Source organism: Amphiura filiformis, chromosome 3 (assembly GCF_039555335.1).
Source record: "Amphiura filiformis chromosome 3, Afil_fr2py, whole genome shotgun sequence".
Lineage (NCBI taxonomy): Eukaryota > Metazoa > Echinodermata > Ophiuroidea > Amphilepidida > Amphiuridae > Amphiura > Amphiura filiformis.
The window spans coordinates 59,084,035-59,108,334 of record NC_092630.1 but is presented as its reverse complement, the minus strand read 5'-3'; the positions used below and the strand labels follow the sequence as shown (position 1 = coordinate 59,108,334).

Below are 24,300 nucleotides of genomic sequence, written 5' to 3'. Positions count from 1 at the left end.
TAAAATGAAACCATTTTACAATCAAATATTACAATCAAATGGTACATGTATGTGAGAACTACTTGCCCAATATTGTATGTCTTTTTGAATTTGGTTGACTCTGTCTGAACTAACAATTGGGTATTAATTTTTTTTTTAATCGAGACATTCTCACTATATCCAGATTTTGAGACAATTCTGTGAATCAAAGCAAAGATCACACTAAAATATTTGTACAAAGTTGACAAGAGTACAATTTTGAAAGTTACACACAAATTTGCATGAATCATCTGATTCCTTCACAAATATTACAATTTGATTTTAAAGACCAATGAAGTTAAGGCCAAATTCTGGTATTATTTTCAACAATGTTATATTATCGTAGTTTGTCGATGCAAGTACATGTACGTTGTATCGGAGATTTTGTAATTTTACAGGAGAAGCATAACATTTTTATGTTCAAATTTTTCTACTTATTTTTCGTTTTTGACTGTTAATTAATTATTTATTAATCAAAATTTAAAGACTTGTCAAATAGCTTAAAATGTGCACATTCATCTATGTTTTCCTAATACACAAAGTGGTATTTGCCCGGGGTTACTCCCATTGTGGCCTGTCCACCATCCGCGATAATCAACCTTTGAAAAGCACCATAAACAAGGATTTAACCCTTTGCTAAAACACACACCTTTTTTACACCTTAAACAGGGATTTTACTCCTTGCATCAAATTTCATACCCTAAATTTCATTTCAGTAAGGCCCCGTATCCATAGGCTGTTCCCTTGTGGCGTGTGCCCTTGTTCTGTGTTCACTTGTTCCCATGTGACCTGCCACACAGACAACCTATGGATACGCCACTAACAAAACAAAGGTTCGTTGTCTGTGTGGCAGGTCACATGGGAACAAGTGAACAAGGAACAAGGGCACACGCCACAAGGGAACAGCCTATAGATTTTGCTACCCTTTTTTTACAATTTTTCATGTTTTTGACACCCTAAACACGACACGCGTACAGATCGTGCCTACCCAATGAAAAACTACCCTTTTTACGCATTTTCATTATCGCGGATGGTGTACAGGCCACAATGGGAGTGAGTGACCCCCGGGGGTATTTGGTATTTGACCCCCAGACCCCTCCCGTGCCAAGCCACAGACTGGTGTTTTGCTGGCCGAGCCAAAGAAACTATTAGGGTGATTGCGTCATCGCATCACATGGGATGGATGTCTTCTGGTCAGCAGCGTAGCTGGGATTTTTTCCAGGAGGGGCATGGGCCCAAATCCACCAAATTTCCCACTGGGGAGGGGGGGCAAATAGACAATTTTTGCCAGGCTTATTGATAATAATCGTATGATATTGCATATTGTATGGATTCCCCATCTCTCTGCCCCTCGGTCTCGCCCTGGCCCCTCTTTTTTCCTCTCCTCCCCCCCCCATTTCCCTCTTTTTTTCCTTGCACTAGGGGGCGGGGGCCCAAATAGGCAATTTTTGCCAGGGGGAATTGCCCCTCCCCGGCAGCTACGCCACTGCTTCTGGTGGTTTTGCTTTGTAAGAGTTGGGGTTAAAATTCACCCAAGATATTACCTATGACGTTCTTGCACTGACCCGATGATCTCATAAGACAGTTTTACTGAGCATATCGCAGGAAAATTCAAATTATCCGTTACAGAAGAAATGGTTCATTCCATGCCATCCAGGTTGAGGTCACATACAGTTGTTTACTTTGGTTAGGCAAAAAAATAATTTGTTGTGTTGCCCTCAACCGTCCGACCCTAAATCCTGAAAAATCAGGGTCGCAATTTTTTTTTTTTTTTTGAATGATGATTTTTACAGATTTGTTCAAAAACTCAATGTTTTTCACTTAAAATTAATATTTTATTAAAGACTATTCTTTAATTGATGTCTAACAGGTACCCAGAAGTCAAAATTGACAAATGTCCCCTAATTGAAGAAGCATTATTTAATATTTTAGGGGATTTTTAAAAACTGAAGGTTTTAAAAAAAAAAAAAAAAAAAGAAAAAAAATCCACTGTCCGACCCAAATTTCCAATTTTCCCACTTGAGGGCAACACAACAATATTTTTTTTGGCCTTATTGTGTGGTTGGACCAATGGTGTCATTTGTTGCGGCGTTTTTGGTCACTGACATCATTTGAAAAAACAAACAACTCATTTTGCCTGATCATGTCCAGTCACAACGGTCTTGCCGACCAGCACTGCATGTAAATAAATGTCCTGCTTACCGGCACAAAATTGAATAAAATTACTCAAAACAATGTTCAAAATTGAGCAAATATTGAACTAAAATGAATAGAAATGCCTAAAATTAATAGCCGGCACTCAAATTTTCCTTAGATGTCACATTTTCTTTCATTTATATTGTGGTGTTGTGAGAAAAATATTATGAAGCCCTAGACTCATCTAGAATCATCAGTCAGTCTACCAACAGCTTTACACCGCTGATGACAGAGAATGGTTTCTCTGAAATATTCAGTTCAAAAAGTATTATGAAGCCCTAGACTCATATTATTTGAATATTGCAAATAACATTGTATTTGTCACAAAGGACAAAAAGGACAATGTCAACAACATCTAGAAACACTGGAGAATCATCAGTCAGTACCAACAGCTTTACACCGCTGATGACAGAGAATGGTTTCTCTGAAATATTCAGTTCAAAAAGTATTATGAAGCCCTAGACTAGAGTGGCAAGTTTTCCGTGTCACAGAAAAACTGACAAATTCACGGAATTTAAGAAAAAAACGGAAAACACCAAAATTCGCGGAAAACATGATTTTTTCAAAAATAAAAATGAAGAACAAATACTGAAATGTGAGCTTAAAATAATGAAAATGAAGTCAGTCTTCATAGATATCAGGCTTAAAACAACTAAAAAGATAATGCAAGTACCTACTTTTCACCCCGAATTTGAACACAGAATTTAAATTACATAACGGAAAATCACGGAATTTAGTATTCAAAACCACGCACGGAAAATCGCGGAATTCAGTGTTTTAAATCACGGAAAACTTGCCACTCTACCCTAGACTCATAATATTTGAATATTGCAAATAACATTGTATTTGTCACAAAGGACAAAAAGGACAATGTCAATAACATCCAGAAACACTGGAGAATCATCAGTCAGTACCAACAGCTTTACACCGCTGATGACAGAGAATGGTTTCTCTGAAATATTCGGTTCAAAAAGTGAGTGTTGTTGACCAGTTTTAAAAATATACCTTTGATGTCTATCCCCAACACATAAATCTATTCATTCGCGTAAAACTTTATGGTTTGATAGATTTCTAGTTCTACTCAAATTTGCATTTTAATTTCTTTTTTGTATTTGTTGACTTGGGCTCCTCCAAAAAATCTCTATTTTTATTAGCATAGTACAAAGTGCAAGATATGTAACATTTAGTTTAATTTATTCCCACAAAAACTTTATCTTTTACAATTCTATTTATTTCAGAATAACGAAAGGTTTTCAATACATCACATTCATGCTGCATTTAATACATGCTAAAAAATATAAATTTAACACTTTTTGGTATGATGCAAGTCATGCAACAGATGCAACTACACATAAAATACCATTAAAATAAATGTTTAAAAAAATAGCACACAATCAAAGACTAGTTTTATTTTTGCAGTAGATTTGGTATTTTTTACATGTTGTATTTTTCATCTTATTTTGTTCACTCATTATGGTATTCTCTTTCTGACATTATGGGGATGGTATGCAGTGCATATGCAACGAAGATGCATTTACTAGTCTTTAACCAAGATTGGCAATTTTTGTAAAAAGAAAAATGACCACTTTCACTTGCCTTTTGTATCCCATATCAATTCAAAAGGAACATTTGTTAACAATGAAAAAATTTTGAGCAAGAAGCTTGCTTTCTTACATATTTTTTTTTCAATAATTAAATAATATTTTCAAAAATGTTGATGCCAATAATACTGTATACCGACAGACTTGAGACTTTGGTTAAGTCTATTCTGCCTGATAGATGCTGCACAAAGGCTTCTGGTCACAGCTAGGTAGACTTGGCACAAATTCTTTAAAGAAATACAAGCTAAGCTAAGTATTGGGAAAATCACTCTTTATCAAAAAAATCCCAGTAGATAAACAAAAACATGCTCAAAAAGATTTGATTAATTAAATTCATAATGATACAACAAAATACAGAACCTTATTTATTTAATTGTACACTGTACAGAAATTTTTATAGACAATTTGTTAACAAAATTATACATTTTAATTTTTGTAAATCATTCTCTTCCACAAAACACAACAGTGCCTTGATTTGTGAAAATGCATGCAAAAACATGTAATTTGCATTTTAATGGGGAAAAATTTGAGGGAAAAAAACACACCTAGACTTAGCACTTTCATATTTAAGACTTGTGACAGTCTAAGTTAAAGGATAGAAGTCAAGCAAATCAATAGAAGAAACAACAGATATCCATGCCTGGCTAAGTCTCTTTTCTACATATCATTTAAAATGTCCGGTGGTGCGAATTCTTAAATTTACATTATTTTTTACAATTTTTGTCAGCATTGTGTTTTAAGTATATTGTTTCACATCATGATGTATAATGCATGATTTTTTTTTAATCTATCACAAAATATCCTTTCATAGCAGAGGGAAATAAAATATTTAAAAAAATAAATGTCCGCTAAGGTATCATTTTTCATTCTCTTCACAAATAAAGTTGGAGACACTTTTTTTTGCCAAAAAAGTAATTTTTAAGATTCTCATTCCTAAAACATGTTTTGATGTTTCTTTACTGTGTTTGTTTTTATTCACATTAAAGACCTACATTTCATCTTTCCCCCGCACCAAGCAAAATTTCTTTCTCCCCTACAAGCCCCGGCTAAGTGCCACTCTCAAGACCCTTCCCCTCCCCCCCCCCAAGTCCTTTTCCCATTTTGGGGACCTCCATAAAGCTTTTCCCTGTTCCAGAGACCCCCGATTGAAGCCCAGAGACTTTAGGTTCATTTTCCCTACAATTTACCAAAAACACCTTAATATAGCTTCAAATATGACTGAGCTCCAAGCATTTATTTCTGATTATTTTATGCCAAAAAAGAGCAAGACAAAAAAAGCCCCATTTTGGTTTTGGACCACAGACCCCGCATATTTTTGAAATCTAGGTACAATATTGAAAAAAGGCAGCACTGCTCCTCAGAACTTTATGAATTTACTCAATTCAGATTCACTTCAAAAATATTACAAATTTGGTGCAGTTTGTAGAATTTATATACAACTGGCAATTACGGAACCAGACATACTGAGAAACATCTTCTAAATGTTACATATTTGGCCGACTTTTCCATAATTGAAGATTATTCCTCTGCATGGTTAATTAAGTATGATTAAAATTTAATTTACACCTTTACATTTTTCCATATGTGCAATAATTTCTACTTCATATGGTTATATCCAAATGTATGCTTTTAAGGGGCATTTGATGATATTTCTTCCAAACTTATATGTACATTGTAGTATAGCTATCGTCTTTCTCCAAGAGATAGTTTGTAAGCCTTTGCATCGGGGCCTGAGATTGGAATTCCAGTTTCCTTTCTCACGAAGTAAGGGCTAAGAGTAAAATTGTACAATTGTGTTTGGGAGTGGCCTTCTCTCTTTTCTCTTTTTCCTAGCTATTTTCTTCCATTTCTTGCTTTGTTTATCAAAGCTATCTAGGCCAGCATGCATATATTAGCCTACACTGGCTATCCAGGCTTGTGCATTTGTATGAGCTTGGAACGGTCCATGGTTTTCCATGGATTAGCATGTGTTCCTCACAGACCAACCTGGGTAAACAACAAACAAAAACAAATGAATGTAATTTACAAGCAGACAGTCAGAATAATGCCCACTGATTTTCCAACCCTTAAAGACTTGACAAAAGAGGGCTCAGTGCTATTTTCTTCCTTTTTAAAGATGTAAGAATTTTATGGGGTAGTGCTAGACGTCCTCTTCTTCATAGCCAATCCATATAATTTCAATATGATACAAAGTCCGACTAAATTTCATCTCTTTTAGTGTTATAAATTATAAGATCATGCAAGTCATCAGGCCATTTGATGACCCCACTTTTCTGACCCAACTCTCACCGCCTCCTCCTAACAACATTTTAAGCAACTCTTTAATCATGGAAGTAAGAATCATACTTTAATGGATGACAAGTAAAAGGGGTCAAAGCAGAAAATATGTTTTACTTCATAAGTTATTTTAAAAATCAGATTTATTAATTTAGTGGTGGGCTATTAAATTGTAATATTTCAGTGGCTTTGGGGGAGGTTTATTTGACACAGCTTTATTTTCTGAGCAATTTGACACCAATCTTATACATGTATTTAAATCGGCCAAAAATTAGGAAGATGCCAGCCAAAAGATGGCATACCAGGGGAGGGGTAGTTTTGACCTTCATTTTCTACTTTAAAAGGGAATTTTGTCACATTAATGGTTCTGTACTTTGCTGCATTTTTGGTGTCCATTTTAAATGGTTTTACTTTTAGGTATGTCAGGAAAGGGATTTTTAGTGAAAGAACAAATTTGGTGTAGAAATTATAAATAATCATCTGTTACCCATGGAATTTGATCTCAATTGATTTTCTTTTGTTTTGTGTGTGGAAATATATATTAGGTCAAATCTTTGAACAAGTTCATTAGGAAGGTTGATATCAACTGTGAATTTTGTTCATTTTGAACAATTCCAAGTAAAAACGAAGTTGGTTTACTCACTTTTTTAGTGACGTTTCACCACTACACTAGTGGCTTCCAATCATCTGTCACGGACATTCACAAATCCGCCATCACTGATCATGTGGCCTCCACAAATCACTCCATCAATTGGGAGGACTCAAGAGTGATTGATCGTGAAGCCGACAAGACCACCAGGTGGCTGAAAGAAGCCATCTGGATCCGCCGAAAAGGACAAGACACTCTAAACAAGGACGAGGGGGCCTACTCACTCAACAACATCTTTGACCAACTCATCACGCCCTCTACAGTGCTTCCTGTTGCCTATAAAAGCAAGCAGTCAGATGTGATGAGTTGCCAGTCTGAAGAAGCCATTAGTGTAGTGGTGAAACGTCACTAAACATGTGAGTAAACCAACTTCGTTTTTACTTGGAATTGTTCAAAATGAACAAAATTCACAGAATATATTAGGTCAGCTTTGGAGCAAAGAGCATGTTTCTACTGAGCAAACGGTTGATGGTGAATTTAAGTGAATAGGGGGTGATGCCAGGAATATGCGGTAACAGGCCCAGTAGAAACAGATAGGGTGAAGGTTTGTTTTATTTCTTCTTTTGGTGAATGCACGGTGATGCGAGTGAACCTCAACGTCATCCGTCAACCACCTTTTGAGGTGGTTAATAGTGGTGAATATGTGGTAAAGTTCACAGTAGAAACAGTTCGGGTGATGATTTTGCAGGTGACACCTGAAGTTAGCCTACCGTACAATACAGCGCTAGCATTAAATGAAAGTCACAAAAACTATTTTCTGGACTTCCGCCCTACCCACTAAATAAGTGGGAGGTGAATTGTTACCCTGCATTTACAGTGCAGTAGAAACGACCCCATGATGGCGAAGAGGATAAAAATGTGGGTGAAGGTGGAGGTGCTCAAAACACGATGATAGCGAGTGTGCCAAGGCGGGGCACCTACATGTAGGCCTAAACAACTGAGGACATTATGGTTACAATCAGGATAGGGGGATGCTCAAATAAATGAGGCATACAGGCTTGTGCATTCAACATCAAACAGGGTTTTTTTTTTCCAGAATCCCTTAGATATGTTTCTATGTTCTGAAGAAAACATATAGCCAAAATCCTTAGATATGAAATCCCTTTTTTTCCCCAAAATCCTCAGATATGGATCCCTATTTTTGGCAAAAATTACCACCACAACCCTTTTATGTGATTGGAATGTCAAAACAGGTTGTTTCCTTTTTCCCCATTGCATTGACCTGTTTGGTAATTCACACCATCTCTAACTTCAGTATCAAACTAAAGACTTACAAGACAAACATCCACCCTAGCAAACACCCAATGAAATATCTCCGCAGAGAAAATTGGCGCTGACACACATAAGTCAGTGAACCATGCCTGGAGAGACGATGTTGCAAAAGTTTTGTGGTAATATTATGAAATCATCTGCATGATCAAAGTGAAGTATTAACTTTCATCACGTTCTAATATCCATCTTGTAGTAAGTCCTAGTGATCACACAAAAAACTCATCACTGGAAGAGGTTTATAATTGGTTTAGCTTCCAAGACCCTGCGTTTCTTTACACTACCAAACATAATCTATGTACGACGCATACATGAGCACTACTACTCTCTATGAAAAGTATCAATGATCACAAGTTGATACATACAAATCATACACTTCAAAGCTGCCTTGTAAGTAACTTGTGCATCAGGTGAGTAAGACTGATGATAATGCGGTCTGGTCAGCAATGATAATGTAGTAGTATTCAGCGTACAGGTTTGCTACAATTCCAGTGCTCGAAATAGCCAACATCTTCATTTGAACCCTCGCTTTTGAAATCTATGAGCCTGGCCTCAAAATAAGGTGGCCCAAGGGCCCTCAGCCCCCGAAAATCAGTGAGGGCCCACAAAAGATACATCCAGCGGGCCCAAAGCATAGGTTAAAACCAATGGCCCAAATTTCAGACCCACAAAAATTTGTGAGGGCCCTCAAACATTTAAGAACAAGGGCCCAAATGGCCCTCAGAAATTCTGGCTTATTTCGAGGCCTGCTATGGGCCCTCATCAATATCCACGTACCCAAACAATTGATATTTTAATATCACATGGGTCCACATTTGGGACACTTTGTAAAATTTCAGACTTGTAAGACTTCAAATCAAAGCAAGTAATGCCGTGGCATGAATTGATGTTGAAGCAAGCATTGAGTTATAGGACTTTGTAAGTTGTGTGTGGAGTACCAATGTGTATTGTACAGGTTCTGAACAAGAACAAGATTTCTTCATATTGTAAAGCTGTAGTAGTAAATTAAACAAATTTTGAAAAAAAAAATCAGAAATTCCATCATACACATGCACACAGTGTTCGGTAGCAAACATTGTTAAAAGTTACGGGACACAGACTCTGCCGACTAATTCCAAAAGGGAGCCTCTGAAACTCTGACGCTTCTTTTACGCAACTCTCTCACATAAACCTTGCACTGCTCCAATCCCACTAATTGGAAATTTAGTTTTGTAGATTGAGCGCAATCAGCATAAAAGCCCTTCCTTGCTAAGTCCATCTTACACATTCTCTACTTGCATGTGATCAAGTGTAATTGGATAGTACCACAATTTTAATAGTTTTAATGCATGGATTTGGTTTTTACCATGTATAGAATAAAATCCTTTTGTTAAATATATAATGTGTATTGTAATTTGTAAAGTAATTTAAATGGAAGGACTGTAAGTAAGAAAGTGGAGAAAACACTGCCGGGATAAATAGGTAAATGTCTGATTACAAAAATCTATGGAAAACACACACAAAAGAAGCTAAATGAAGTACTAAATTTTCACATGATATTTAACTTTGAAAATAAACAAACAATTTTAGAATAAATAAATTGTGTTATTTTGCTTCTTTTATTTCCCTGTTTCAATGTTATGATATCACACCACAAAGGGTCCAGGCCGCCCTATCAGACTGAACAAATACAATGTTTTCATTCACAGAACCACACTTGGTTAATCTAAATGAAATAAAAGTTGGGAATGATGGCTTATGTGTCTATTTTTTGTGATAGAGCTATGCTCTGTGAATCATGATGGTTTTCTCAATGCTAACTGTTACAATTATGAAATTTGAGGCAAATTCAATTGTGTACATAACCTAGGGTGAGTTTGCACTTAATAAACAGTACTTAAGGCGAAAATAATGTTCCCATGTCCAGTTGGATTGTAAAAACTCCAGTGGGTTGACATCATGGTCTGCAAGGTTTTAGCCAGAGAGTTGTCAATCCGTCTTTTGTCCACCCATCTTTTGCCTCCACACTTAATTGCATATCTATAAGGGTGTGTGCACAAGTATGCGATGTACGTGCTGCGGGTGTGTAGTGATGCACATGTCTACAAATCTGAATGTGGGGGTGTGCTTTAGTATTATGTGAGTGAGCATAATTTTTCTCATTGAAAAAAAATATCAAAGAATTATATGCAGTAAAAAAGAACACCTTCTGTGACTGAAATGCAAGTTGTATACAATTTACCTGTACATGAACTTTCATTATTATACACAACACATGTAGCAAACTTGTCTCTCTAATCCATGTATTCTATCAGCTATGTAGCAATGAAGGTCTCCTTTGCTACGTCACAATAACCGAATCAATGTACGGCATATTTGTCAAGCCAGAAATGAGGACTTCTTATCAAGTACTTCAGGCTTCCTGACAGGGATTTACCCAATCAAACATGGTGAGAATACAGCTGGCGTGTACGGTGACCAGCTGACTAACCGCAAACTTCAACTATGATGCTAGGTGTTAAGGCCTTGCCACAAGTTTCTAGGTGAAATCTGATGAACAGCAAAAGTGCTTGTACTCTCATGTAAATTCAATTAGATTGAATAAAGTATTATTGTACTAGGAAGTACCAGGAGAGCTACAAATGTGCTATTTAAAGCTTTTATGGGTATAATAAAAATTCCCTTTAAAAGGGAAGGCCAGCCTCAATGCAGAAGAGGTCTTGTAAATAGTTTGGGTCACCGTGAAAGGCATTTTTAGGATCACGCTTACATCCATGTTACATGACAGTTCACCAAACCATCAATGGTGAGAACATGCACACTGAAACAGCAAAAAACATTAACTCCTATAACTCCTGTCAACTCTTTAATTCATTACTCCAAATTGTTCTGTATTTTTGTCTTTACTGCTTTTTACCCATACTTATTATTAAAATCAAGAAATACACTGCAGTTGTTAGTGAAATTCGCTATGTTAACTCAACTTACATGCACGTTTTATTTTAAAATAATTTTATATTATTTCGCAATGTATAGTTTACTATAAAGTAGATAGTGGCAAGCACATGATAAAGGACTGATCATTCACTACAATCTTCACTTTTAAACTGTATTTTTTGAATGTGTTGATTGTTAGTCCGAAACTCCTGCAAAGCTATGGACATGGCATCTAACCTAGACTTGTTTTCGTGTGTTTGTGTTATATTGTCCCTCTGCCTTGCGGGTAGATCTTGGTTGGAGTTTGTCCCCAATAAATTATTTTCCAACAATTTTTTTGTATGTAACTCCAATATTGAATATCATTATCATTTGCTATATTTATCATTTACTTTGTAGGTACTAGCCTTTTTACAAATTCACATGTAAATGTTGGATTTAGGCCTCTGATTTGCTCATGCATACATGTTTTGTTTTCAAGGTTGTAGGCCTATATCCAATACTTGTTACATTTACAATACATCTTTTTCATGTAATATTTTGGAAATTGCCTAAAATGACTTAATATTCTAGATATGCCTACTGGTTATAAAATTATTTCTTATTTAATATGCATTGTATACTTTGAATTTTGCATTGGTAAATCTTGTATTTTCTCTACTTACAAGGCTTGTTTGTCTTTGTTCGTTTTTTTTTCCTAATGTATTAAATTTTGTTTTGCTTATTGTACAATTGAAACACTATGTATAGGGTGCCACGTCATCACGCTGTGCGCTTGGTGGCATCCTCATCCTCTGTTTCTCATACTTTTGTCATATAATTTAAAATGTTCCACACTGTTTTATACAAGAAAATATTATTCTGTATTATGTTAACATGTATTTTGAATGGATGAAATAAACTGAACTGAACTGAACTGAACTGAACCTACTCCATTCTGTAATAGTCTGCATTGTGTGTTTTCTCAGTCTTCAATCATTTTGTTGAATGTAATTTTATGAATCAAATAAAAAAGATAGAAATTGGCCTCACTTTAGTTATGTGTCATTTTACAGTATTTATAATTTATAAAGTAAGACAATAATTTATTTATTTTCTATAAGTGCATGTCAAAATATGGGATATATTGTTCAATATTATAGCTAGCCCTAAAAACTTTATTTTCAATCGGATTTTTCCGTTGAAAAGACAAAACTGATATTAAAGATAGCAATAATATCATCAATAACATTTTGAGTCAATTTTATCCATAAAACGATACAGGATAGGATAGATAATTACTTTGACTTCAATGTGGTCCATATAATGAAGAATTTGATTCTACAACATTATTAGATCTGTTATCAACATATCAATTATGCACTCACAGGCAACCAAACATCATGCTATGCTCAGTAGTCCACTGATATGACCTCGTGATCACCTTGTCATTTTTTTGATATGCTGATTGCTGAACAAGTTTATGTTTATATGTGTAGGCCTAACCTATGATAGCTTTTAAGTCATAATTAATTCAAACATAACTTTGGCAATACTCAATCGTTTTGTTCGTTGAAACGGCAAAACATACTTTCTTTTCCTTGCAAATCGAATTAGCAGACATCAAAAACATTTCCACCACGAGAATTAAAAAAAAAATTCATACCAATAGAAGAAGGCTACAATCTTAGCTAATCTTTAGTGTACACAAACCCCATCTCAGAATTAGGTACCAGCCCTATGGGCTGGCGAAAAGCTGTGCTTCTTTAATTCTTTAAAATTTAATTTTCAAATTTGAAACAAATTTAAGCTCTATACGGTTACAGTATTAAACCTATATTCAAGGATTGAAAATGGGCTTGTGACAAACTGGTTGATTCTCCAAATATTAATATTATGCATTCTGCACACACTAAGCTACATGTACCAATAACCAGTTGGCCCCGGTTGAACAAAAACAAACCAGTTAAAACTAGTTCAACTATGCCAGTAAAATACTAGTAAAATACTAGTTGAAATACTGGTAATTCAACTGGTTTCAACTATTTTTTTTCAACCAAGTTGAACAACCAGTTAACATAGTTTAAAGGAGGATTTCGTGATCCTAGCATCCTCTTTTTATGACATTTTTCAGTAGATATCCACGAAAAAAGCTTATTTCCAAAATTTCAGTTGATTTCGATTTTGCGTTTGCGAGTTATGCATGATTATGTGTATTACACTGCTCCATAGACAATGTGTTGTAATTTCGTTCTGGTGCACCAGAATGAAATTCAAATTTGGCGATATTTTTGCTAAACGATTTAATCTGCAAGAAATATTTGGTACATAAACATTATGTAGCCAGAGGTATCCAGTGGTGTAAAAATCTCAACTTTTTTTGGGAAAAGTGGGGGGATGAGGCTGTGGATCACGAAATGCCCCTTTAACTACATGGAGAAACCAGTTAACATACTAGTAAAAAACTACGGTAGTTGAAATATTGGTAATCCAACTGGTTTCAACTTTTTTTTTCAGCCGGGGGATTCTTCTTTCTAATTCTCAAAGATGAGTTTGACAGAATCACTCATTCCCTTACATGGTGAGATGAAATTGAGCCTAGATAATTAGTAAATTTTCCAAAAAATACCTGCATTCTATGATGTTTATATTGCTTAAATATATTGACTGCAGCAATCTTTAATTGTATTATGATCTTGCAAATTGAGCACAATTCCTTTGAAATTACAAAATTTTATATTTTGTCTTTTTTAAATTCCACAGGTTAGTCCGGGTTTTACTCAAGGTAGTATAGATCCTTGTTACAAAACATTCACTTATAAAATATCTCATAATTTTGATATTATCTATATAGGCTAATACTGATGACGCTAACCTCTTTAGAAAATTAAAAAGCATGATTAACATACATTGTAGTACGCAATCATTAAAATGCAAGTTTCAAGCAATTACTCAAATTAGAAGGACAGTGATGAAAAATTGATTGATCCCACAGGGTAATTCAAAAATAGCACATTATGTACAGGTATACAGGGTGGCTCAATAAAAGTCAACCATCAAGTATTTGCAGCCAACCATGTAAAATGCAAGTAGCCATTTTTACTTTATTTACTTTTTTCAGAATACCGTATTCTCTGTATTTTTAATTGCCCCTCCCTTACTAATACTTCCTTCCACTTTTTTCCAATGGAAATGCTAAAATAGTCAAACTTTATCCTTTAAAACAGGGGTGTGAGAGGCCACAGACCAAAAAAGAGGAAAATTACTAAAAATGCTGAAAAACAACGTAAAATCGGGGTAAAAATGCCAAATATGGGCTGAAAATAAAAGAAAACACGTAAATTTTGACAACAAAAACAGAGGAAATCAGCTGAAAAGAGGAACTCTCTCACATCCTGGCTTAACAATCACAACCACCAAATTGGATGGTCTTAAAAATACATTTATTATTGCATCCAAATCAGGCCAATTTATGCCAAACTATGAAACTATAATACTAAATTCTACTTAGTTAGCACCCCTAATATACCCCTACAGAGAATTTTTCAAGTGATAAAGTTCTGTTGAAGCGCCCAGCTCTTCAGTTTACCTTTACAACTAAATTCCACATCAAACATTTCAACAAACTTACCTTACAGTTGACATACGATTATGATGTATCCGATATACTCATTATACTGTATTTCAAATTTAAGTTCCAATTTGTTCCATAAAAGTGCCAGTGAAAATGACCAACATACGCCCGCCCGGGCGCTTATTACATAATGTAGGTCAAATACGGTCCTTGAAAACAACTGAACAAAGATGGAACTTTTTACATCAAATACATTGTGTTTCCCTACAAATCTTATGTATGTTATACTAGTAAAATCAGGAACTGAAATGTCTAGAGTGAAATTGAAAAGTCTTGTGTTCACTCTAATACGAGAGGATGGGTTGGTAATGCTCAAAGCACTTGTCTCTCACCACTCTGGCCTGAGTTCAATTCCGCATATACTGTAAGTGAGAATGGGTGCTGCTCCATGACCATCCTTGCAGATTTCTCTCAGGGTAATCCTGTTTTCAGTCTGCTTCTAAAATAAGACCTCTTCCCATGTTATAGAGCTGCGTAAATGTACTCTGCCACTAAGTGCACTTTGAGATCCACTTGGTGGACATCATAAGTCGGAAGTAATAATTTCACACAGACCGAAAGACAAACGGCAGGGTTTTTACTGTCTTACTCCATTCCATAGCATAAGACAATTATACACAATGTAGACTGTAGAGGCTATTGTGATACTTAGTATTTTGACATATTAATAAACATGCACGCATGCACACCAACGTATAGGCCTACTCTTTCTGCTAATCATCGATGGTGGACATACATTACTATGCAGATGGTGCATGTCCACTGTCCATACAATGTTGCCAATTGTCATACCATGGGCATGGATGATTTACTAGCCAACTGTGGCCTGACTCCCCCTATAGCCATAGTAGCTAACTTGACTTTTGAATGTGATTTAAGGCTTCTTGCTATGCCTTGAGGTAGGGGACAGAGCGTGGACGCCATGGCTGGGTGGTTGAGCAATAGCATCCAAATATTAGGGAGTATAATTAAGTCCATTTTGATGGCTCTCATTAGGCACACACAGAACACCCCACCACACACACTACAAATCCCCTACATGCACACACCTGACACCTCCATACAACATACATATACACTCAGAAGACTTTGCAACTCGCACCTGACAGGAAACTGTGGACGTCCTCAATTTGCTGTGTCCGCGGTTATGAATAAAATATATAAATGTCCTTGTGGAAAAGGACCCTTTTAGCTTAAAATGCAACACACACACCCCCACACCAAGTTCATCAAATTCCAAGGAAGAGGGATGCATGTAGCATAAAGTGCATACAGCATACAAAGAAACTGGGTGTCTAAATTCAAGGGCTTTCCAAAGACTGGCATAATTTCATACTGCCACATAATAAACACAGATATTGTACTTACGGTGGCACGTAGCCATGATCACGTCCATCCATTGGTACCGGCATTCCCGGCGCTGGCATGCCAAACGGGAACCTCGGTCTATCGCCTGGTCCGTCCAGGTTTGCCGGCTTGCCGATGTGGGCAAATCACAAGTGTCGGTTGAAAATTGGGTTTGCGCTTCTCCAATCAGATGTGGTTTAGTGAATGTGTCGGGTCAGAATAAGGACGACTTTGGAGTGACAAGGCACCTTGATGCACTGGCTTTGCACAGTGCCCTCGCCAAGTATTACTGAAAATTTCAAAATGAAAAAGAAAATAATTTAAAATGTGAAACATATACAATTTAGAGAGGAGAACCACCTAGGGCAAGGTGTAATGTAATTGTAAACCAAAGCACTAAACCTTTTTTAAATCTTTAGGCCAATTTTGTTTCTTGCCCCGGGCGCTACCAACCCTAGTTACGCCACTGCTTAATAATCAAGTGTTTAAACTGAGCTGTAAAGGAGAGCATGGATCCCGTTAGTGTGCGTCGTTGCGTCCAGACACATATTTTTCAAATTTGGACGTGCCGCCAATCTTTCTGCGTATTTTGCATCCATATGGATGCAACAATGTTTCACACTCAGAAGTAGTTGCTTGACAAAACTTCAAAATTAAGTCATTAATTGATGATGAAAATAAAAAAATTCCATTCTTTAATATAATAAAAGCTCCAAAATTTTGACCAACTCGCTAAGAATTTAAGTTAATTCTGCAATATTTGTTATGCAGCGTCAGGAAATCTTGCACTTTTTGTATGCTTGTAACAATGGTTTGATGGGGAAATTCCGTCTGCTGAAACCATTTATTTACTAAAGTCTTATTCAGATTTCATTTGACAGCTTAACCATCGCGTATACGCGCGCGACGTCAAGCGTGTGCATTGGACCTTGTGCAAATAATACGCGCTGGACGGCTAGCAGTACGCTTAATTTGTAAAAGGGAATCTGAATAAGACTTTACAGGCGTGCTGGACTGATGATGTGTGGTTCATGTTAAAATTATTAATCACAACCTGAAAATATTCATTTTCTCATAAATAATCTATGTTTCCTTTATATTATTGTTGCAATGAATAAAAGCAATTTTAAAGACAAAATCAAAATGATAACTTTTTTTTGTATTATTGTGGCATCACATGTTTTAGCATCAAGAACACATTAATTGAAGAAGTGCAGAAGAACGAAAATTGGCTAAAAATGAAAATGGCAGAGTTTGCGCATGTTTTTGCACCTGTTTCTGAAGTTTTCTGACCATGTTTTGGACCAAAACTGACACAGAAATCTGAAAATTTATCATAGCGACTGGAGATGGAATATTACAGCATAAATGCACTTTTATTTATTTGAACAATCAACATTTCATGAGGTGTAGACCCAGGGTATGTGTGGCAATAACTTTCCTAAACAAGGGATTGCCTTTCTGATCATGGCATACTTAATCATGAATCTGGACGAACATTTCGGTTTGGACGCAAGTTTTTGCAACTTCTAGTTGTCGGCAAACTTGTGTTTTTTTAAGCCTTAACGGGAACCCTGGCAGAGAGCAATGGGTGAGCGAGGAGAGTTGTTGGACATTAATGCCTGATAAAGGACATATTTGGGGACCGGGAATACAATAAGTGTTATTTTGATTTGGATAAAACAATACATTTCAAGGTATGAAAAGGGTGTGAGGCTGGTAACTGAAATGGCAGCAATTCTACACATCTCTAAACCGCCATATAATGTCTCCGCAATCTGTTTTCAGCAATACTTGAATAAAATTAAAAAGGCACAGAAAAGGTCCCTTTTTACATTAGTTCAAAGGAGAAAATGTGTCCAATAAAAAGTTGGTTTTTAGATTGCCCATATTATCACCATACACCATTGTTGTTGATGGCGATTTAACAATTTAAGAAATACTAGCGAAAGCAATGACAGCTGCCGGTGATTTCTTTTGCAGAACACACACATTTAGCAAAAATTGGGCAAGGCTGAGAAATAAAGCTGTGGGCCAGGGGCCGTTTAGCTCCTTACGTAAAGCCCTGAATGGCCCCTGGTTTGTATCAACGTATGTAAAAAAAGGTCTATGACCAGGGCCACCTGCATGTATTTAGTTCAAACTGGCCCTGTTTCTAATATTTGAAAGGCATAGTGGGTCGCATGTCACAAGTTGGTACCCCAAAAAAGGTGGAGGTGTTACAATTTTTCGAATGTAGGCAAATGAAAAATGTCATATTGAACCAACCACTTGTCCTATTGAGCTACTTTGGGTCTCATTTTAAAGCTTAAGAACAGGGCTAAAACTGTGTAAACTAGTACTGAAAAGTGAGTCAAACTAAATAAATGGCATCAGCTGGAATTAAAAATTGATGGGGTGGAGGAGCACGTGGATCAGGAGCACATGGATCAGGAGTACTATTAGCATAGGAAAATGTAAGATTTCCATAGTGTTGGTTTGAATAAATTATTGTATCTTCATAACCCCTTGTCATATTGAGCTTTTCAATGTCTCATTTTAGAGCCAGTTACTCAAAGAAACAAGACTGAGTTCAAGATGTATCAATTTCATATTCCATATTAGTTTCTCATTACATTTTGTACCACGGGTTGCCTCTAAATGCACAGAATGCAATCACGTGCAAAAACTGCAAAGGTCCATATCTCCTTTAATATTCACTGTATCATGATAAATGTATGTATTTTCTGAAAGGAAATTGCACAAGGAAACTAATTTTTGCATTATGAAAATGGTAGGAAGTAGTGTTGGGAAAATATGAATGATTAATTAAATTTTAATTTAAAAATATCAACTTTTTTGGCGCACCCTGTATATCGTGAACACGATTACATAAACATTTTTTGAAGGGTGAGACTGATGCATCACTATGTTGTGAACATATCCTAGCACATTGGACAAAATCCAACTTCAGACATTTGTTGTTGCGTATTTTATGTGAATAAGGTCCAATTTGAGAAAAACGCAGTTGAAAATTTTGATTTACATTGCGGCCTATGGGCTAATTAGTTATTAATTAGGCAATTACGCCAAAACGATACACATTTTTGAGGTAAAAATGGTATGAGATGTTGTAGTTTTACAATATCTATAACAGATTAAAAAATAATTTTTTTGATCATTTTGACCATGTAACACAAAATGGACCACCTCATGACACGCGACCAGTGGTGAAACATGCACTGTCTATTATTTAACTGACCAGCGGATTGGTACAAAATGCCCAGTTTAATACCAGTAGCCACTTTTGGAGATTATCAATACAGTGGCCACACTAGGGGGAATTTGCCTCCCTGCTCTCCCCCAAATATTTATCTCGCTCCAGTTTACAGTTTTAAAGGTAGAAGCCAAAAAGTGGTACATGAGTGATGTACCTCCGTGCGCAATTGTTTCAAAAGTGGGTGTGTGGGGGGGGTGTGCCATTATACATCCTTGCCCCGGGCGCCACAACCCCTAGCTACGCCACTGATCATGGATGCCATGTTTTCTGATCTGCCATCGTAGTTTGAACCCTGCTGTGTTGCCAAAACTTTTCAGCGCCAAGGAGCGACACATTGGCTCACCAGGCCGCGGTAAAGGAGTCTCAAGTAGCCCAATTTTTAAGCTTCCAAAAAAGTGCTCAATACTGGATATTTGGGCAGATTAACCTGTATTTAGAATGCAAATCACCCAATTGGGCGGAAAAGCACTTGACTTAAAAACTTCCGGTAGTTAATGGGAAGTTATGGACCGATCAATAAATGGTCACAAAACCCTTTGTAATTGAAATTCGGAGCTGACAGAGACTCAAAAACTTTAGAAATCGGTTGAATTGAAAGGAAAATACAACTACTGCCGCCAGGCCGCGACAAATCGCCTGTCCGATAGCCCGGGGCAATCAAATTTTTTGTTGGGCAACTAAAACTCTGAAGAGCTGTGCCCGATCGGGCAAGACTAAAATAAAACCTATTAAAGCTTGATGATGCAAAAAGGAGTATTTCTGTCAAACCTGGCGTGTTCACAGAAGTAAAAAAGAGTCGAAACCAAGTAGAAAACTTCTTGAAACGGCCCTCAAATTTTTCCGATGCTACATGTAGCACTCATATCCATACCAGACATGCTAATGAAATGACGTTCGTGACGTATTGGTTGTAAACTATAGTTTAGCCAATTATAGAAACTGTTTCGTGCATATATAATGAGTTTTTATGACGTCAATGACCATGTATTTGCATGTACATCGAGATTGAGACGTGTTAGTGGTTGGCAAAATACGTAAATCGCCGTGACTTTACTGACAAAATTTCATATAAAATGCACATTTTTTCCACAAGAAACAAACAGTATTGAATGCATATGAAATGTTTATTTTTATAGTGGTTTCATGAATACTCATTTATGTATCAACTTAACCGAGAAAGTATCGGCTTTCCGCAAGAATGAAACTGCCAAATTCGACGTACTTACGACTACGAGTTACATGCACTGCATGATGCGACTTTGCTGACAATTGTTGCCAGGGAATATGGGTAATTTTCGGGCAATTTCGGGCAACCAATTTTTGACTATTGCCTGCCCGATCGGGCAAGCTAAAAAATAAAATTTGTCGCGGCCTGACTGCCGCGCTAATTTCAGGCAACTAGCGGCATGGTTTTTTGAGAAGCGGCAAGTGATTGCCAAGTAGCCCAATTGTGCGTCTAAGGAGCAGGGTAGCGTTAACCCCCGATCGGGGGTGAATGACCCCCTAAATTAAAAAAATATTTACTTTTCACCCTCCATATTGGGAATGTGCAAGCTCGGGGGTGAACTCTGACCCTCTACTTTTGGACCTTACCCCCCTATCTGAAATGGCAGGGATGTGCCTCGGCCATGTTAAAAGTAGGGGGCATTCAGGTCAAATGTACAATTACAAAAATATGGGGTCATTCCACCTTGGAAATGTGAAAAATCTCATTATTTTTGGAGGAGAACACAAATACCACCTAAATTTGGGAATTAAAAGGGGGGTCATTGGGTATAGCAGGAAATAGAAAAAGGGGGTCATTGAGTACATGAATTTTTTTTAAAGGGTTTATTGGGTAATAGGTAGGACCATAACACAAAAAAGGGGGTCATTGGGTACAAGCCTGTTTGAAAAAGGGGTCTATCCCGAGGCACATGATGCATATCTGTCATGGAAGTGCCCCCCCCCCCCCGCCTTACCCCTGACTACACTGCAAAATATTTTTCACCCCCGAGATTTAATTTTCACCCCATGTATTTGGATTTTCTGCAAGCTCAGGAGTGAAAAACACGGGAAAATAACCCCAGACTTTCGGGCCTTTAATAGGCTTAATGCTAACCCTGCTAAGGAGCGGAGTTGGCAATTTGGCATCACTGTTTGCAGATTTACTTTTACAAATTAAGTGTACTGTTAACCGTCCAGCGCGCAGCGTGCAATTATTTTACACTGTCACGTGCGTTATGAAAGGAACTTACTACATGTACTACTATTTTTATACACCCATCGATGCCATTGACCATGTTGACTATTATCTATAGGCCAATGTTTAGTACCGGACAACAAGTGATCGCCGTATTGCATGCTCGGCCAAGTGAATATCATCAATATTCCAGTGACTATATACCGAAATATAATACCGATTGTGTATTCACATGCATGCATGGACCTGGTAAAGATTACGAATAATTTAATAATCTAAATTTTATTGTAAGTACCAAACACAGGTACATGGGTAAGAAGTACAAGACTAAGAAGATGTCAGATGTGTAATAAATATTCCGACAAATGGGCAAAATATTAATGTGTTAAAAACGTTGCCGACCTCTGGAGTTCAGCAACTCTATTCAATTGCGTGGCGCGGCCCATTGGCTGACCTATATCTTCAACATATTAAATGTGTAAACTACTAACTAGGTCTGGTATTTATATGTTGATACACCAAAAAAAATAGTGTATTCCCTGAACTAGGCAAGTATATACCCTGGCTTTTATTTATACAAACTCACAGTCACAGATGTCCCAGAATAAATTATGAGAGTTGTACTTAAAACTGTTGAAATGTAAGATTGTCTTATTATTATCGTTGTTATGATCTGAGATGATAAAATAAAATGAAAGTTGCTAGATAAAATTCAACAATGTTTATGCTTGTATTTTAAGCTTAAAGTTCAGTGATTTCGATCGATTATAAAATCACAGTCAAACACAGTAATATGCTATTCTTACCGGATGGGTTATGTGAAATCACAGAACGATGAAATGGACGAATTACTCATGATGAACAGATGAAATACCACCAGCACGACACTGCACTAATAACACACCATTGATGAACGATGATCGTATGCAATCTCAAGTCTATACACTTTGTATACACACACACTGCACCGGTCGTAGTAGTGTCAATGGAGCTTACTAACTATTTGCAGCACGATAAAAAAATGAAGTTAAAATTTCCCTATTGCAAACCAAAGATCAATATGTTTCCAAAAATCACCAAAATTCTTAATGTTATGAGTTTATATGATATATGTACACAATATGATAATAAATAAAATCTGGCTGCACAATTTAACATGTTTTTGGATATTTTACAGTGCTGCAAATAGACATTACATTTAGCAGTTTAGCAGGTCAATCAAGGGCAAGAGAAAGAGAACCAATGACCGCATCACTACATAATGAGCATCATACTATCGATTCGCCACCTCTACTTTTTAGTCAATACAAAGCAAGAGGATATATTTTGTGCCTTAATAATACATCTATGTGTATTTAACATTTATTTTAAAAGCTGGATTAATTTTTGCATGGCATTTATCATATTTTGACAACAAACGAAATCAAACAAAAGCGGATGTGCACAGGCGAGCAAGAAGTGTGAATTGGTCAATTAGCGAGACAGGGTGACAGGTGCAGCGCCACCAGTTTATTTGGTAGGAGTACAATTTTAGAGGGCGTTTGCAGCCCTGGAATCTCTTGCCTGCTCCTGTCTTGCTCTTGCTCTATAAAGTTGCTGAAAAGTGAATTTGAAAAAGTTTAACCTTTTTAAAAAGGTAAATCCCTTAAAAGGGGTCGGCCACCTTTGCACAGTATTTTTGTGGGGACTGAGAGCACAGACACATCAAATTGCACGTTTGCCCCCAAAAGACCAAAAAAAATGTATATCTTCAATACGAAAGGCCAACATTTTAATATGATTCACGGCTTTTCATCCCAGCTACATCAACATATTATTAGATTTATAAATTTTACTTTGAGGACTGTTAAATTTTAAAAATATCATTTTTTAAAAATTTGTCATAAAATTTGTATTATATAGCAAATTTCAAAAATCAAATTATTTGGTAGAAGAAATGTATTTATTTCATTTATTTATTCTTTCTTTCTTTAACCAGCCAGTCCCTTCATCAGTAACTGGTACTGATCTCCAAGGGGGCCCTAGAGTATTAGTGTACATGAAGTTTCTAAACTTATTTTGAAGCAAAATTATTGTGGTATCTTTTCAGGAGAGCTCAGGAGTTAGGCGCATCAATTTTCAATTGATGCTGAATTAATTGGTCAATTCGGCACCCACTAAGGGTGGCTCCCAGGGCTCGTGCCCCCCCAATAATTTAAAATCATACCAAAATATTTTTTATTACATTTTTTATATTGGTGCATTTTGTATCGAAACAAAGAGAACATACACACTTTGAACTGACCACAAAGTAGAAGGGAATACCTCAGTCCTGTTATCAAGCGAAACAAACCTTTTATCACTTCTCATAATTCTTTAATGTCTGAAGGGAAAGTGGGATGTCAGGCCAAGAAAAAACAAACTTTGTTTGTTTGTTTGCACCTCTTCAGGATGAGAGTCAGATGGTTAAAGTTTGATTTTTAAGATCATAGCCAAAACTTGCACAAACTCAGTTTAAAAAAACAATGGTGTGACTTGAGATAATTTCACTACTAGGCCTATTTCACCTCATTTTTAAATGGGAAAATTAAAATGAAAAATAAGGGTTGATGTTTTTGTCCAGTAAAAACTTGTTGCCTTTTCTAACCACACATGGGGCACAACAGATCATTTGCAATTGCAGCTCCACGCCTATGGAATGAACTGCCTAGAACTGCTAAAAATTTAACTGTGTTTAAAAAGTTGTTAAAAACCCATCTTATGTCAGAGACATTCTGTAATTCTTAAGTTATTTTCATTAATTTACTTCTAGTTTTCTTTGTCTATTGTTCAATTTTTGTTTGTTTTAGTGCTTTGAGCGCTCTTAATTGAGTGGATATGTGCCTTGTCGCTATTGCCAGTTTGTCTGAGCTCCATTTCTTCTTCTTATTATTATTTGATACAAGATTCTGCTACGATCAAAACAAAAGCTGCAAACCTACTACACAGGATTTT

At 36.4% G+C, this 24,300-nt stretch overlaps 1 protein-coding gene across 11 annotated transcripts in view; it reads right to left on the bottom strand.

The window, feature by feature from the left end:
* LOC140148840 (LIM domain-binding protein 2-like) overlaps positions 1-22,484 on the bottom strand; it is a 75,796-nt gene extending 53,312 nt beyond the window's left edge. Inside the window, exons 1-2 of one of the 11 annotated variants that reach the window (XM_072170916.1) lie at positions 22,134-22,484; positions 15,908-16,175 (exon numbers count right to left, since the gene is read on the bottom strand). In XM_072170916.1, coding sequence (XP_072027017.1) covers positions 15,908-15,966 — 59 coding nt within the window. In that variant the 5' untranslated portion in view covers positions 15,967-16,175; positions 22,134-22,484. The remainder of the gene's footprint in view (positions 1-15,907; positions 16,176-22,133) is intronic. The other 10 variants (XM_072170926.1, XM_072170923.1, XM_072170918.1 and 7 more) reach the window with 10 other exon arrangements.
* Between the last annotated feature and the right edge of the window lie 1,816 nt (positions 22,485-24,300).